Raw genomic sequence first — 16,091 nt, 5'->3', positions numbered from 1 at the left:
TCTAATTTGATAAGTGCTTTCATCATTATCTTGTTAATTTGGTTAGAGAAGATGAGTTTGCATCATTGGAACAGTCATTAATTTGAGCTCATCCTGTCAACCTGGTCACAGCTGCTGTACCTTCCCATGACACAAAATAAACCCACAGACAGCTCAGTCTGCCTGCCTTCTGGGGATCAAAACCAGCCTGGTTTTGCTGTCTGTGGGGTTCTACATGTGTTCATCCTCCATGGCAGCTCTCTTGATGTAAAGCAGCCAATTCATGTTGCAGAGCTGTAAATCGCTTGCATTGGCTTGGTTTTGGATTGTTTTCATGGAGCTTCCTCAGTCTGCATACCATGTTGTCCATGGAGAACTTTGCAGACAATATATGTTGTCTATAGCCATTATGAGACTGTCAGGTTGGGAATGAACATGACAACAATAATAGTAATAGTAACAATAGATCAAGTTAGGTTGTTGCTTCAAGTCTTTCACTTTGTTGGTTGGTGGATTGAATCGTACTAACTACATCAAAAGTTGAATTACAAGATATGATTTCTTAGATCAATTCTGATGTAGTGATTAAAGATGACATTCTTATTCTGAGAGTTACAGTAGAGACTGACTTGATAACATGGTAGAGAAGATGTAGAACACATGAAGACCACAGGAAAGGGACACAGGCAGAGAACCCACACATCTCATGGATCACAACCTTCCCTCTCCAACCTCTTCAGTAGCTTGAAATCCCAGAGAGGTGTATGCATCTGTCCATGCAGCAATCACTAGCATCTCAGGCAATGGGTGGATGGCATCATCCATGAGCTCAGAGGGAGAGGATTCATCCCTAGTGCAGCCCTCAGGTTGGCCGAATCACCACCATGAACATTGCCCAGGAAGTGTTCGTTGTGGAATCCAAAGAATGCTAAATAGGTGCTCTAAGAATTGGAAGAAAACAGGGAAGGAAAGGTAGAAGCACACCCGCATGGTTACCATTCCCAGGCAAGAAGATGACATCTGAAGCCTGTATCAGTATTGGATCGTGTATCGGTTTGTCCTACAAACCTCGGCTTCCTTTCCTCGTTTGACCTTCCTTCTTCCCACTGTTGTCCTGTACCCAGATGTCTCGATCGACTTCCGATGAACCGGCTGCTTTGGGCCTCCTCTCTCTGTACTGTTGGGCTGATGGCTCATATTCAGCTCATGTGGGCTTTATCAGCCCACAGCCCACACCTCCTCTTAACCTAACCCTAATTAAGATTATGGGGTGTGGTGACTGTGTTTTAGAGACAGATTAAAGCTATAAAAAGGTAGCAACGAGGCAGATCTTTGGAGCCACGAGATTCTAAAGAGAAGAAGGAGAACAAGGCAGAAAAAGAAGAGAAAGAAAGGGAAGAAGACAAGGACAACGTAGAGAGACTGTTCTCAATTATCTAGCAGTGTTCTCATCTCAGGTTAGATCAAATCTATAGTAAGCTCTTGCTGTGATTACTTAGGAGGTTTTAGATATTGTGGGCAGTGACGTGATCCTTGTATCTCAGTTATTCTCTTGTGATTGTTGTTAGGGTTTTGGGCAATAGATTAAGATTTGTACATTCATTATTCTCATAGTGGATTATCTCTAGTTTGCCCCGTGATTTTTACCCTTCATCCAAGCTCACATAGTCGTTTGCTATCGCAGAAGATGCATGCTGTGACATAACTGGACTGTGAGACAGGGTTCGTGGACAAGCTCAAAGACTGCTGCAAATCTACATATCCCAAGGCACCGGCATTGTTACTGCCACCGTAATGGAGGTTGATACATCTCATGCCTCGTAAGCAGAGCACAAATCCCCTGTGTTTCCATCTTCAATGCATTGGGATCCGTGATCTGAGGAGGACCATGACTTTAGCTTTCCTTCCTCGTGACTACTGTAAAGCCCTGCAAATGGGAGGCTTGATGTCCGAGTAGAATTGCACCCACATTTCTGGCCTGGCATGTCCATTACCCGGAAGGAAAGCTTTGCGGGGGGGAGTGCCATTGTTTAGGTTCCCTGAGGTTTTGAATGCAGTCAACAGCTGCACGCAGACGCAAAGTTGGATGTGGGTCAATAATATGAGCTCCATGAAATCCAAGAAAGCTACGCCATGGCCCCGAAACAAGGCAGCAACTCTCCTCTTTACAGCACCGATACTCACAATAGTATTATAATGCTCCGTCTGGTACTGCAGACCGGAAAACAGGGCAAATCATCTCTTGCTTCATTCGTGTCATGATGATCGAGAACCGCAACAACATCCCACAAGAACCTTATTTGCCGGGAATTATTGCGCTGCAGGGCAAATCTTTCTCTCTCTCTCTCTCTCTCTCTCTCTCTCTCTTCTTTCGGACACGCAAACATTGTTCATGTGTGTCAAGAACATTGATTGATGGCATAAATTAATCTCGCATTGATCATGTCTGCTAGAGGAGAGAAGAGATCCTTTTTTTCTCTTATAATTTCTTATCCAACCCGAAGCGCTTGGCGAAGAACCAATCGCGAAGCCAAAGCGGCGACCAGGCGAGCGCCGCGAACAGGCCCGTCATGTGGCCGAACACGATCGCCCTCGGCGGCCGGGGGCTCAGCACACGCCGGGCCACGTGGCGCGCCAGAACGCCCGGCTCCGTCGCCCGCCCCACCTGCGACGCCCCCGCCCTCCCCGCAATCGCATCCTCGAACCCCTCGTAGAGCCGCCAGCTCCGCGCAGCCAGTCGCTCCGCGTTCGCCCGGCCCAGCCCCGACCGCACCGCCCCCGGCACCACCTTGATGACGTGTACCCCGAACGGGCGAAGCTCCACCCGGAGCGCGTCCGACATGGCGTCAACCGCCGCCTTCGTGGCGCAGTAGGAGCCGGCCCAAGGCGTGGCGACCGCGCCCACCACGCTGCCCACGTTGACGATCCGGCCGGCGCGCCGCGCGGCCATGCGCGGGGCCACCGCCTGCACCAGTCTCACCTGGCCCAGCGCGTTCACCTCCCACGCACGCCGAATCTCGTCCAGGTTGAGCTCCGCCAGCGGCCCGGTGCTGCCGACGCCGGCGTTGTTGACGAGGACGTCGATGCGGCCTCGGGAGGCCAGGACCTCGGACACCGCGGCCGCTACGCTCTCGTCGGAGGAGACGTCGAGCTCGAGCGGCTCAACGTTCTCGGACGCGAGGTCGGCGAGGTCATGCAGGCGGTCGGGGAGGTCGGAGGCGAAGACATAGCAGCCGTGGGAGGCGAAGGCCTTGCAGTACTCGTAGCCGATGCCGCCCTTGCCGCACCCGGTGATCAGCACTACTCGTTTGGTACCATCCATGATAAAAAAAACAGCTCCTTAATTAGCACATATACTTCATTCCACTCGACAGTTGATACTCTGAGTGTTCGATCTATATAAACGGAGATAGTTGCAGTGGCAGATCCGCCAGGTTACAGGTTTAGTTCCTAAACCATGGTAAGCTGCTGAGAATGTGCGTGGGATATGCTCGGCATTTCTTGTTGCGATGTTGTTGTTGTTAATTGGCGTGTAATCGTCCTCCATCAGAGTGCTTTGAATCAGTCTCTGTGTTAGAGTTTGGCATTTGATGCTCTGTTTTGTCTTTATCAACATTGCAGTAACTTTAATACGTCTACTTTCTTGGATCATAAATTGCCTTCTTACATAGATTTATATGTTCATTAATAACAGAGAAATTGTCTATTTTCTGTGCTTCGAGATCTTTAGAGTTTGGATGCAGAAAACAAACACGAAACTGCTTCTGTTCAACATAGATCCTCTCTTATGAGGGCCACAGTCTTCATAAGAGAATTCTACTAACCCGTGATTAGCAAACACAAAGCTCCCAATGCAGAAGGTTTCTTCAGAGCGTCCTCCCTCCATATCCTCTCTTCTTCCCCAAACTGAGCTACCCGAGTTCTTTCGATCAAGCAACATGCCTCTCGACTTCAACGAGAGCTACAGGGCAACGAGGTGGACGTGAAGGTGGGTGTTCTCACCGTCACCCACAAGAGACCAACTTTTACGCACGTTTCAAGCGTTGCCGAAAGAGTTGAGTTCCAAGTGGAGAAGTGCGCCGCCACTGCAATAAAGCAGCGCATCTGAAGCTGGCACGACCATCAACATCATCATGTCATGATCGATCGATCGTTCGCGAATCTCAAGGCAAGAAACCTGAGATCTCATCGGCCACCACGTTCTATCGGCGGTGGGATATGTTTTCTGGCGTCATCATGATTTAGAGAAACGGAGGGATGGATTTCATTAGACTTATGACAATTTAGAGAAATGGACGGATGGATTCACTTTAATTTATATAAATGAGGCCTTTAAGCGTCGGTTAATTCCACCGGGTGATTCCGACACCCAACGCACTCGCTAATTTCCAGCCAGTAAAAGAAACCGGAAACCGGCAGCTGTCTTGGTAATAAGTTCTCACGCCCAAGCTTGTTCGAAATAGTCGCCGGCGAGGGGAAGCGGCGCCGCCAAGCGGCGGAGGTGGCGGAGGGCGAGCACGCGGCGGAGGTCGGCGAGCCGCCGGCCGAGAGCGGAGACTTCGGCGAGAAGGCGGTTGTTGTCCCGGTGGACGAGGAGGCAGCGGCTGGCGATGCCGCCGAGCCGATCCGAGAGGTCACGGTTCTCGGACCGGAGCACGCTCGCCCGCTCGCGAAGCTCCTCGAGGCGGCGCTGCTTCCGCAGGCGGCAGCGGCGGGCGGACTCGCGGTTGGAGATCGTGCGGCGGAGCCGCCGCAGCTCCTCGGGGGAGACGGCCTTCCCGAAGTCGTCGGGCGAGGGGGCGGGGCCCACGACGGACATCATCGTGGTCTCGGCAAGAGGAAGGGCAGGGAAGAGGAGGAAGTGGGAAAAGGGAAGGAAGGCACCGGAGTTGGGAGGTACTTCAAGGCGGTGGAAAGGTCGTGGCATCTGCGTGGTGGGCCGACGTCGGGTAGTGGGCCCCTGGCCCTCGCACGGTGGATCTTCCGTCTTCATGCGCCAATAGTTGTGCGTCCATGAACGAAGGGTTCGGATGCGACCGACTTCCGTCGTAAACTTACGGCTACGCAGGGACGTCATCTTCTTCCGACAACCCCTCGTTTTCATGATGAGCACCGGTACCTTATGTTCTACATAAAAGACAGCCAGACCATCTCACATTTTCTTTTCTTTTCTTTCGAGCATATGATACACAATAGTTAACGCAAGAATGTGTGATCTAAACAAAATGGAGGACAAATCAACTTTTTTTTTTTTTTTATTTATTGGTCAAAAGATGGGAGAAAAAAGAAGATCAAGTAGCGTTTTGTCAAATTTAGATTCCCTACCGGAGAATGGACAGCTCGAAAAGCATGAGATATGTGATTCAAGATGGAGAGAGAGGCACTCGACAACGATTACCACACCCCATCGCAGCTAACATGACTGACCGATCAGCATAGAGCAGCACAGTATAGTCTATCTATACAATAAGTCTAATTATCTATGATTCAATCTTTCATCTACCGATTAAGAAGGCCTCTACATATTAGATTTTGACTTTAAACGTAAAACCCGCAGCAAATCGAGGCGATCGAGTATTCCCTTTGTCAATGATTTCTACCTATAGAACAGGCCTTCTTTGTCTTTATCGTCAAAGATTCAAGCTCCCTTAATCAAGGATGTGGATTAAAGCCAATTAAAGAATACTGGAAAACCTTAGGCTAGATTTTTTTTTTGGCAAAAATCTATGTAGTTCTTTGATATCTGTGCCGAGAGATTGACAAAAACCTACTCGATCATCTTTTGCTCTGAATGGTAGATCTTCTAATTCTAATTAAATATTATGGATTATAAAGCTAAATGTCTGTAGATTATCCTCCTGATTTGGCTCAGTATCTGATGACCAAATAGGAGGTTTTGAATTAAGATTCGAATGCATCCACCTCCAAAATTTGTTCTCGAGGAAACAAATACATGCAATCTTTAGTGTATTTCTATATTCCTTCTTTGATTAAGGAATCTTTGGTGTATTACTATTTCCCTTAATGCACTAAGGGATAGAAATCTCACCGTTCATATGATCATACACGAATCTCAAGGGAAGAAGAAGAAGAAGGAACACCTTATTTAGGTCCCCCGTCACGGCACCATCTCCCATCGCAAGTCACACGGTCTGGTCTCCTCCCATCTTTGTCACGCATCATGTCTCACGGAGTCACCGTCGTGATCGTCGCCCTCCTTCTCTTCCTGTCTTTGGCCCATGCAGGCAGGCCTGAGCCAGAGGATCTTGAGAAGGCCAACGTCCAGGTAAGCCCTGAGTGGAGTTCATATGTTCTTGTGCTGTTTCTGATCTGATGTGTTGTGTCGATGTCAGGGTGTCGAGGGAGAGGAATCTGACAAGGTGGTGCAAGGATGCGAAGGGAAGGAGGACTGCTTGATGAGAAGTACTCTCAATGCTCACACCGACTACATCTACACGCAGGGGGGAGAGACGTCCGAGAAGGTGGAAGGAGGTTGTGCGGGTCTTGGGAAGGAGAAATGCTTGGAGAAAACTACTCTCACCGCTCACACTGACTACATCTACACACAGCGACACCACTAGAGGAGGTGGTGTGTTCTCCTGGTTTGGGGTGTTTGGCTCGGGGGTTTGTTGATGTCGTGATAGTGCTTATCCTCGCGTATTCCCACCTTTGGTTCATGAATAATAATAATACCTCCATTGATGTCTTATCTTAAGCTACCGTCTGTGTTTGGTTCTCACCAGCCTTCTTTCTTCTCAGAAAGAACTGGGCTGCTCGAACGACATGCATGCAGGTAATCTTCACCAAGCTATACAGTGTTAATCTTGTGTATTCAAGTGCTGACATGTTCCAAAATAATGGTTAACATAATAAGAAATTAAAGAGGCTGATGTGGTTGAGAAAATAGTGTATTCAACCTCGTAATAGAAGCACGCCTGAGAACATTACTTTGCTTCTACATGGGTATCTTATGCTACTCTGGGTTTACATCAAGTGGAGGAAAACAGCACATCTTGCATTAGATGCGTGGGGATTAGACGTCAGCCTCCCACGAGAAAGAAGAAGAAAGATGCCCTACCACCTAAGATATATAGACCAAGCCTGTGAATCGTGATGGACCAACGGATGGGCATAGCCCAACGCTACAGTCAGAGATGTGTAGACTAAGCCTCCTGTGGTCTGTAAGACAAAACTACATACAGTGAAATGTTGGGACACTCGGTGTAAGCAGCACACTGTAATATTTTACGAAGAATTGATTTGATGGAGCTTATCTGGAACGCAGCAACAGTAGCACCGATCTCCGTCTGCCTATTTAACATTATAGCTTCATCTTTTCGGGTCATCTTACTGTATCATCCAAGGGTGTTTGACATAAATCTTTTCTGAAGAAAACAGATTCTCAATCTGAACAGGGATGGTCGGAAGACAGACCATGAAGAACAGGCAGAAATGTCAAAAGTCCTTGACTTTCGAGAGACTTCTCATGAAAGAATTCATTGACTTTACGTGTGTGGTCAAATAACACAGGAGCGGCATAACTGAGGTGCATGGTTTAGTGGCAAACCAGTCTCCACATCATGTTCATCGATCTCCAACAGCGATAGGTTTGCCATTTGGAGCTCCACTGCCTTTCAGTTCAGTGGGCAAATGCCACACCAGTGCAGGCTGTAGTTTCTGACTAGCCATCGCTTTTACGTCAGTAAAGTCATCAGCCTTCTCTCTTCCCGTGTGATGGTTGGCGAGTTGGTGTCTTATCCCACAAAGGCAACGCCGCATTAAGATAAAAGCGGCCGTGCACTAATCGACCTTTCCACCTCCAAACCCGCGTTGAGCACCACAGTCTATATTGCGTTGTCTGCCCGTCACGCCTCCAGCTGTCTTCCTTTACTCTTCTCTATCCTTCCACTACATCCCTGCTTGCTTTACAAGACTGCGGACTCCATTCTCCTCCCGGAATTCCAAGCTGAAGCAGTAGAAGAACCAACACAGAGAGCAGAGAGAAGAGAGAATGGAGAAAACTAGCCTTCTCCTCGTCCTCGTCCTCGTCCTCGTCCTTGCCACCGCGGACGACCTGGAAGCGGAGCTCCCCAAGGGCAAGGGCCACGGCGAAGACGACGATGGAGCCGGCATCCCCTGGTTCGGTGCCGACCCGGGCAGGTTCTTCGGCCACGGCAGCCGGTTCCACGTCCCGGCCGGGATCGGTGGCGGGTGGGGCGGCGGCTTCGGCGGCCCTTCCGGCGGGTACGCGCGCGGTGGCGTGGTTCGGCCCTCCGTCGTCTGCTCCGAGAAGGGGCCCTGCCACAAGAAGCGGGTGACCTGCCCAGACAGTTGCTTCACCTCCTTCAGCCGCTCCGGCAAGGGATACGGCGGTGGAGGCGGCGGCGGCAGGTGCACCATCGACTGCAAGAAGCGGTGCATCGCCTACTGTTGACCGCGGAGCCTCAGCCACCACGTGTCGCGGGCTCCCCTCTAGTAATATGGTAATGCCGTGTAACTCTAATGACAGTTATATATATATATATATATATATATATATATATATATGAATAAAAGAGGGACTTATCTTACTTAATAATTTGGTGCGGCATGGCTATGGTCGTACAATGTCCCTTCATTTCGATTTTAAGATTCGTGCACACAATTTGATAGAAAGCTTCGAAATCCGTAGGTAGACGTATGTATATAGTGATTAACGACGGATTCCAACCCTTAATTGTATATATATATGTGTTATAAATTACGTCTCCTCTAATGAACGATGGTTGAATTCTACTAAATCTATGAAAAATAATGTCTATGTTTTGTAAAGTTCAACCCAGCTGGATAATACTCGTGTTTACTTCTTCAAGTCTAAGTCACAAATTGGAACAGTCTACCCACAATTTAGTAAGTATAACTATTTTGTTAAGACTAAACCATTTGATGATTCGCTACCAAAGTCAAAAGTGTCAGGTAGTATACATAATATACAATCCTACTTAATGTATGCCTGCAACAGCTCAGCGAAGGAAGAAGTCAACGCTAATATCTCAATTGGCCACCGTTAGTCCTACGGCCCTTCGATCAAAGATCATAGTAGATCTCTTCCCGTTGTTAGATCCTTGGCCTGTTCAAGTCAGAGCTTTTATCCCAACTCCCGAGGTCAGTTGCTGTTATCCAAATCCTCTCTCTCTCTCTCTCTCTCTCTCTCTCTGACTATATTGCCCACTCTACTTTCCCTCTTCTTCCGTCCATGCTTCTTGGAGTCTGCCGACTGCAATAATTCTGTATTGAATCTTCATGAGCAAAAGGAGCGGCACGTCCAACCGGCTCGGCCGGTGCATGAAGGCGCCGCTCCGTGCGCTGTGCCACGCACGCGACTTCTACGTGCGCAGCATGAACAGCTGCGCCGGCCGCATGGAGTACGGGCTGCAGATGGGGGATCTGCCTAGAAGCTACAGCCTTCATCAATCGACGAGAAGCAGCGCCAGCGACGAGGACCTGAGGCAGCTCATACGTGCCGCGTCGCTGAGACGCGCCCTCTCTCAGTCTACGGTCCATGGCACGCCACCGCCACCGTCGGCGGTGCCGCGGAGCCAAAGCGTGGCGATCGGGAGGATCGACGAAGACAAGCCCTGCGAATTCGGGGACGCGAAGGTGGGGGCGGATTTCTTGTTGCCGAGGAGCCGGAGTTATGCTCCCGGAAGAGAGAGGAACGCGAGGTTGTTTGTCTGATGGATAACGTCGCCAAGTGTCTGTGGAAATGACTCTCCTTCCATTTCGTGTTGATAAGCCTCTTGGTTTCGTGTGTTGTGCTCGAAGTTATCCGATGGTAACAAAACTAGCTTGTAACTCGACAATTTGTACCTTTAGATTGTAATGGTATCGAACAGTTTCATCTTTTGCCTTTGTCATCATGAGATGCGGGGACTGACTGTTCTTCCTCCCATCAATTATAAACATTGATGACAAGGGAATTATTGTGGTCCCTTCATGCATGATATTAATGTCATGATCGGTAACAAAGGCGACACGTGGTTTTCGATGACACATCTCCTGACATGACTTTTTTCCCTGATATATATTTATAAACATTTATAAATATTTAGAAATATATATATATATATATATATATATGTATATATATATTTCTTATCCAATAAATGTATGTGGATCCGACCCGATAATGTCCGCCTCCAAAACCAACCGTAACAGCAATCGCCAAATACAAACTCCCGTCGGTAATCACACACCTGGATTCGGATCATCTACAGAAGCAGTTTTATCCAAGTCCTTCTAAGTCCCGTACGAGAGCCATTATCTCCCGTTACCGCTTGGGTCCCACCATCAAGTCGAACTCCCACGGTTCGCTACCGAGGGCATTTTAGACCAGTAGTTGGATGGGATCCTCACGCAAAATGAAACGAGTATATGCTGATGTTGTCTCTCCGCTCCACTGCGCGGAGCGGCGACGAGCAAATCCCGAGGAGGATGAGAAGCGGCGGCGGAAAAGCCTCGCGTCCAGCGTGGAAGGCCGTCCCGGCGACGGACGATGAGCCGGAGGCGGCGGTCGCTGCCGGGGGTTTTCGGGGCAGCGGGGCGGGGGCGAGGAAGAAGTGGGCGGGGCCGCGGGCATGGCTGGCGGTGGACGCGGCGGGGGTAGCCCGGGTGGTGGAGGCCGGGAAGCACGACATCATGCGCCGGACGGGGCTCCCCGGCCGCGATCTCCGCATCCTCGATCCCCAGCTCTCCTGCCCCTCCACCGTGCTCGGCCGGGAGCGGGCCATCGTCGTCAACCTCGAGCACATCAAGGCCATCATCACCGCCCACGAGGTCCTCCTCCTCAACTACCACGACCCCTCCGCCGCTCCCTTCGTCCACGAGCTCCAGCATCGCCTCAGCCGCCGGCATCGTGGCCGGGACCAGGTCATCTTCTTAGGTTTCTTGGTTCGATGAAGATTCCCATGTGTCTCCCCTGATATCATTCTTTAGGTTGTTCAGGATCTGCTTCCCTCTTTTGTCCATGTGTTTCTTCTTGGTTTCTTTCTTCTGTATGCTCAGTTCTTGTGTCCTAAAAACGGTCCTTGGCTATTGCGTTCTCTTGATCGGGTTTGCTACCGATCACTCCAGATCTCGCTGAAGAGTTTTCACCACTAGTAATCATCCGTAGCTCAGTGCTCTGCACTTCCATGTTGTCTTTCTCTTTTCAAGTAAATCATCATTAAATCTCCAACTGTCTTCGTAGGATGGTGGGATGGGCAGCAGTGCAGATTTGACTAAGGTGTATGATTTGGAGGACCCAAAGACGAGGACCGACGGGCCATATCATGTATCGCAAGATCTCAGTGGTTCTGGAGGCCTACTGGCAGAACATGACGAGGATGAGAAAGGAAAGGAGGAGCCAGTTTCGAGTCATGGGCCGAGGGATCTACCTTTCGAGTTCATTGCGCTTGAAGCTTGTCTGGAGGCCGCGTGCAGCTGCCTAGAGACTGAGGTCAAAAGCATCACTTGGAAACCTTTTCATTCTCCTCATGTAATTTATGCTTTATATAATTTTCTATAGGTTCTATTGATTAGTGTTATCAGGCACTACATTGTCTTTAAAACCACTGGTGGGTCTTTCTGTCTGAGGATATTTCCGAGTGTCTTTTGGGGTTAAATGGCTATTAATCAGGGTGGAATGACTGAGACAAGTGTTCTTGATTAGGGATCTAAAGCCAAATGCCAACAGGCCACTCGTATAGTTTGGGGTGAGTACATGTTTTGGATGAGTGTAAGTAGTTGGCTTTTGCCGCTGTTCTCAGAAAAAAATAAGCAACCTCTTTTGTAATAGATGGAATATTATTGCATTCCTATAAAATGTAGATTTCATTTGAATTGTAGTTCAAACCTTGGCATCCCTTTTTTTGCTAGCTTTCAAACATTGTACTACATGTTGCTTATCCCTTTTCTGCATCATCCAATTTTTGGGTTTTATTCCCCTATCATTTACTTTGGATACTCTGGATGTTTGATTTATTTTCAGGCAGCAACACTGGAGAAAGAAGCACATCCAGCCTTGGATAAGCTGACATCAAAGATAAGCACACTTAATTTGGAACATGTTCGTCAGATCAAAAGCCGATTAGTTGCCTTAAGTGGGCGTGTGCAGAAGGTTTGTTTCCTTTTATATGATTTAACAAATCAAATATGATCTCCGACTCAAGTGTAGTTATAATGTTAGTTCATACAGTGAATATGAAGTATATGATGTCTACTTGTAGCTTTGCTTTGTGTGGGACTTCAAATGGTTTAAAACTTAGGTGTGGACCAGTCTACTCAGGCTGACTTTGAAGATGAAGGAAGAAAGTGTTCTCATATTTCACAGATGTAAAAGCTGGTATCAGTATTTTTATAGTTAACCAAGCAAAATGTGATGTAGAGGAGGAGGTTCTGGAACAGAAATTATACAATGGTGAACAAATGAGATATTTGCCACAAGGATCGATAAGGAAGGGAGATAAAAGTGAGTCAATACAATGAAATATATGTAGAAAAATTGTTCAAACTACATAGATATAGGTCAGTCTCTGCTATGAGAAAAAAAAGTCTCATGAACATTTGATCTTGCAGCATAGATCTCCATTCAGCGTAGTGAAATTGGTATATTCTGTAATGGATAAACATAATTCATGATGGTCGGTTAACCAACAGGGGAGATTCCTGCTTAGGATGGAGACCAGAGAGTGCCCATCTGGGGTTAGAAGAAGTTAAAATCAAGATGACTGACCGATAAAGATCAGATATATGGTTTATCTATTTTCTTTCTTAGACTTTGATTAGTGGTTGGATTATCTTGGTGCCCACCACAAAGATTTTCATACTATATCCATTCAGTAAGTTCTGTTATTTGGAAAACAGCAAATAAGGTGATAGAATTATTCTGTTGAGGTAGTCCTGCATATTATTTTACAAGTGGCAAAAGCTCATTATAAACTTCCCCATCTTATGGCTGTCAATGTCAATGTACAAGTGATGAGTTTCATTCCGGTGGCACTGTTCCTGCTTTGTGACCTTCAATCAACAATAATTTCCACATTTGGAACTTGTTAGCAGCTTCGTTGTTAAAGAATATATAACTTGCTTAACTACTTTTCAATGATGTCTTCATCAACAATGTAAATATGACAATGATGAGCATAACGAGATTGATTAAACTAGCAATATGTTTTTCTTATATCTCGGGCTTTGTGGAACAATTACTCATTGGCTCAGCGCGACATGATAGGTAAGGGATGAACTTGAACAACTATTGGATGATGATGATGATATGGCTGAGATGTATCTGACACAAAAGTTGGTGCAGCAGGATCCCTCTGATGGATCATCTAATTCTTCTTTATACAATCATGGCAACATCATGGACGATTACAGGTTCTAACTCTTTGTGTCATGAACATGCTTGCTATGTTTTCTCATCCCTTGTCTCTTTGAGCAACTTCTTGAAATTCAATCTTTTGTAGGGCATGTGCTGAAATTATATCCGACAATGACATTGAAAATAATCGAGATGGTGATTCTCAAAATATTAATCTTCATTATCGTGCTTCTGAACCCAATATTATCAATGTCGATAGCCACGGAACTCGTACCTACAGTACAAGAAGTAGCAGCAAACATCTTGATGTAGAAGAGCTTGAAATGCTTTTGGAGGCTTACTTCATTCAGATCGATAGCACATTAAACAAACTATCAACGGTAAGTGCACAAGTAACTTGGTGAAATCATTATGAAGTATACCATAAATATGAGGAGAGCAGGGGAATGTGTTATAAATTTGTTCTCTGGTGGCCATGTCAAAATACAGTGCAAATCAACCTAGCTGGTCAATCATCATCTGTCCCATATTGGGCCGGATATGGGATTTAATAATTTGCCCTCTGAGTGTGATGGTGCTTCTTGTTCACTTCAGTGTAACTCCATCAGATCATGGTAGTGCTTGAAATTGCTGTAGCTCTTGGCTTTCTTAACTGGTTTCTTCATCCGGATACAAAATTAATTTTCCTGAATACAAGGGAAAAGAAAAAGAACGTCATCTTGATGGAGAATTGTACAATGTTTATGGTCTGTTGGGCCATGTATCTCTGCCTAAGTGGCAGATCAGAATAGAATGCATAAATTGCTAGCTTAGAAAGAACACAAGCTCTAGGCTCAAGAATTTTACTTAAAACAAGATTTGTAATTCTTGTACATGGTTAATTGCGTAAGTCGTAGTCCATAGCTGTGTGATTTATGTCTTCATGTGTGGCTTATAGGAGAATATTGTAGGTTAATTTTGAAGTCAAAGAAGCCATGGCATGTAACATGTAGTGATCGAGGGATTGCTCCTGTCTATACGTCCCTTGAGCACCCTGCACCATCGTTCTAGCTGTATGAGATCCCTCTTTAAGCATCGAGAAGAAGCTCTTCCTACATTCCTCTTCATCTTAGCCTTTGGGTTCTTTTGCTAGTTTTGCTTGTTGTCATTTTGGCATCAGTGTTTTGCAACCAGCAAAGTGATTGATTGTATGTCGGACATGCATATTTTTTCTTGATATTTGATAGCCAGCATCAGCTGTAAGTTTTCTCCTTGGAAATGAAACAAATGCTGGATAATCATCAAACAGCATTGTGTTTAAAGGAACGTTCTCTGTTTTCTTTGTCAATATGCTGTTGCTTACACAGTTGTCAGATTCATGCATGCTTTGTAAATTCTCACATTTGTCTTTTTTTTTTTGTTGTTGTTGTGGGCCTTTGAAGCTGAGAGAATATGTTGATGATACAGAGGACTACATCAACATAATGCTGGATGACAAGCAGAACCATCTCTTACAAATGGGGGTCATGCTAACCACCGCAACCTTAGTGGTTAGTGCCTTTGTCGCCCTCGTCGGAGTATTTGGCATGAACATTCAAGTTGATTTGTTTGATAAGAAGAAATCTGGGATGTTGGAGTTTCTGTGGACCATCGGAGGGGGAACCTTCGGCAGTGTGTTCCTCTATGTGATAGCTATCGCTTGGTGTAAGCGCAGGCGCTTGCTCGAGTAGTATTTTCATCTTGCCAATGCCATCATCAGCCACTCCAAACGAAGAGTTGAGCCATTGCTTTGATTTGGTGATTGTGAATTTAGCTGCTGCATGAATGTTTGTCTGGATATATTTGTCGGTCTGTAGAGTTATTATTGTGTTGTATTGGATGTGGCTGCTGCATGATGTGTATTTGGACACATTTGCCTGTTTGTAGACTACTCGAACCCGAGAAATTATGATGTGTTGTTGTGTAATCTCCCCGGGCCTAAAATGTTGCTCCTGTCTAACGGAAAGTAGGATTTGCATATTGTGTCTTAGTATTGATGTAATTAGGTGGAAAATTTTGTCTTAGTATTCAGAAATATGGAATGTTTATATATGTTGGTGTAAACAACTTTTCTAGCCGTGGCCTCGAGGCTGATGCGGCTTGTTCGGGGGTCCGAATGGCAGGGATCTTACGTGGCGTCCCTTGAGGTCTCCCGACGGTCGGTCACGGTGGTCGGGTCGGGATGTCGCGTCGGGTGGAGAGCTTCGCCACAGCGTCGAGAAGAGGCGACCTCGTTCTCGCACTTGCACATAGGTCGAGTCAGAAGCTCGGCCCCGACCCCTCCGACGATCAAGTCAGTGAGGTAGAGGGAGTTTTGGATGAGGGAATGCCTCTCTGTATGTGTTGTGGTCGTTTTTCTCCCCCCGTTTGTCTAGAACTCTGGGGTATTTATGGATGAGTTTGATGTTATCTGATGTGGCTGTCAGCAGGAGCAGGACCGTACCTCCGATGGCGTCTGACATTGCCACTGGGGTTGCGTGGAGAACCGAACTACCGCAGGGTATGGGCGAGCTTCGGGCGACGTCCTCCTCTGCCTTGGCCGAGCGCGCAGGGTCAGACGGTTGAGTCGTTGACTGGGAGCGGGTGACGCTGGCGCATATCAAGTCGGCGTTAATGCTCATTTCCTCGAGCAGTGTGTCGTCAAAGTACAGCTGACGTCATGGCGCATTACATTACCATTTTTACCCTTATCAATATATATTGACGATTGCTAATCCAATATTGATTTGGAAACATAATTATGCATTAATTATGT

At 46.9% G+C, this 16,091-nt stretch overlaps 6 protein-coding genes across 7 annotated transcripts; 4 read left to right on the top strand and 2 right to left on the bottom strand.

The window, feature by feature from the left end:
* Positions 1-2,346: 2,346 nt before the first annotated feature.
* On the bottom strand, positions 2,347-3,528 carry LOC103983575 (short-chain dehydrogenase ptmH-like). Its single transcript, XM_009400809.3, has one exon. The coding sequence runs from the start codon at positions 3,299-3,301 to the stop codon at positions 2,459-2,461; it is 843 nt and encodes a 280-aa protein (XP_009399084.2). The 5' UTR covers positions 3,302-3,528; the 3' UTR covers positions 2,347-2,458.
* A 709-nt stretch (positions 3,529-4,237) lies between these two features.
* Positions 4,238-5,298, bottom strand: LOC103983747 (bZIP transcription factor 53-like). Its single transcript, XM_009401019.3, has one exon. The coding sequence runs from the start codon at positions 5,081-5,083 to the stop codon at positions 4,418-4,420; it is 666 nt and encodes a 221-aa protein (XP_009399294.3). The 5' UTR covers positions 5,084-5,298; the 3' UTR covers positions 4,238-4,417.
* An 833-nt stretch (positions 5,299-6,131) lies between these two features.
* Positions 6,132-6,690, top strand: LOC135672896 (phytosulfokines-like). Its single transcript, XM_065181368.1, has 2 exons — positions 6,132-6,265; positions 6,333-6,690. Exons 1-2 carry the CDS (start codon positions 6,161-6,163, stop codon positions 6,558-6,560), a joined length of 333 nt encoding a protein of 110 aa, XP_065037440.1. The 5' UTR covers positions 6,132-6,160; the 3' UTR covers positions 6,561-6,690.
* Positions 6,691-7,815: 1,125 nt separating this feature from the next.
* Positions 7,816-9,861, top strand: LOC135672895 (uncharacterized). Its single transcript, XM_065181367.1, has 3 exons — positions 7,816-8,462; positions 8,981-9,123; positions 9,273-9,861. Exon 1 carries the CDS (start codon positions 7,991-7,993, stop codon positions 8,411-8,413), a length of 423 nt encoding a protein of 140 aa, XP_065037439.1. The 5' UTR covers positions 7,816-7,990; the 3' UTR covers positions 8,414-8,462; positions 8,981-9,123; positions 9,273-9,861.
* Positions 9,262-9,696, top strand: LOC103983578 (uncharacterized). Its single transcript, XM_009400813.3, has one exon. The coding sequence runs from the start codon at positions 9,262-9,264 to the stop codon at positions 9,694-9,696; it is 435 nt and encodes a 144-aa protein (XP_009399088.1).
* Positions 9,862-10,377: 516 nt separating the features above from the next.
* Positions 10,378-15,263, top strand: LOC135672893 (magnesium transporter MRS2-3-like). Of its 2 annotated transcripts, none has more exons than XM_065181365.1 (6): positions 10,378-10,887; positions 11,207-11,455; positions 11,987-12,115; positions 13,229-13,374; positions 13,464-13,698; positions 14,740-15,263. In XM_065181365.1, the coding sequence occupies exons 1-6, from the start codon at positions 10,393-10,395 to the stop codon at positions 15,025-15,027; spliced, it is 1,542 nt and encodes a 513-aa protein (XP_065037437.1). In that variant the 5' UTR covers positions 10,378-10,392; the 3' UTR covers positions 15,028-15,263. The 2 variants fall into 2 exon arrangements, with proteins under 2 accessions (XP_065037437.1, XP_065037438.1); XM_065181366.1 differs by having other exon boundaries at positions 14,765-14,916.
* Positions 15,264-16,091: the final 828 nt, after the last annotated feature.

Source organism: Musa acuminata, chromosome BXJ1-5 (assembly GCF_036884655.1).
Source record: "Musa acuminata AAA Group cultivar baxijiao chromosome BXJ1-5, Cavendish_Baxijiao_AAA, whole genome shotgun sequence".
NCBI lineage: Eukaryota > Viridiplantae > Streptophyta > Magnoliopsida > Zingiberales > Musaceae > Musa > Musa acuminata.
This window is presented reverse-complemented; position numbering and strand designations above follow the sequence as displayed.

Excerpts from the sequence above, each read along its gene's own strand:
- LOC103983747 (XM_009401019.3), bottom strand. The coding sequence starts at position 5,083 with ATGAAAACGAGGGGTTGTCGGAAGAAGATGACGTCCCTGCGTAGCCGT.
- LOC135672893 (XM_065181365.1), top strand. The coding sequence starts at position 10,393 with ATGCTGATGTTGTCTCTCCGCTCCACTGCGCGGAGCGGCGACGAGCAA. Across the intron at positions 10,888-11,206 it reads GGCATCGTGGCCGGGACCAG|GATGGTGGGATGGGCAGCAG; the intron begins GTCATCTTCTTA and ends CTGTCTTCGTAG. Across the intron at positions 13,699-14,739 it reads CATTAAACAAACTATCAACG|CTGAGAGAATATGTTGATGA; the intron begins GTAAGTGCACAA and ends GGGCCTTTGAAG.
- LOC135672895 (XM_065181367.1), top strand. The coding sequence starts at position 7,991 with ATGGAGAAAACTAGCCTTCTCCTCGTCCTCGTCCTCGTCCTCGTCCTT.
- LOC103983575 (XM_009400809.3), bottom strand. The coding sequence starts at position 3,301 with ATGGATGGTACCAAACGAGTAGTGCTGATCACCGGGTGCGGCAAGGGC.
- LOC103983578 (XM_009400813.3), top strand. The coding sequence starts at position 9,262 with ATGAGCAAAAGGAGCGGCACGTCCAACCGGCTCGGCCGGTGCATGAAG.
- LOC135672896 (XM_065181368.1), top strand. The coding sequence starts at position 6,161 with ATGTCTCACGGAGTCACCGTCGTGATCGTCGCCCTCCTTCTCTTCCTG. Across the intron at positions 6,266-6,332 it reads TTGAGAAGGCCAACGTCCAG|GGTGTCGAGGGAGAGGAATC; the intron begins GTAAGCCCTGAG and ends TGTCGATGTCAG.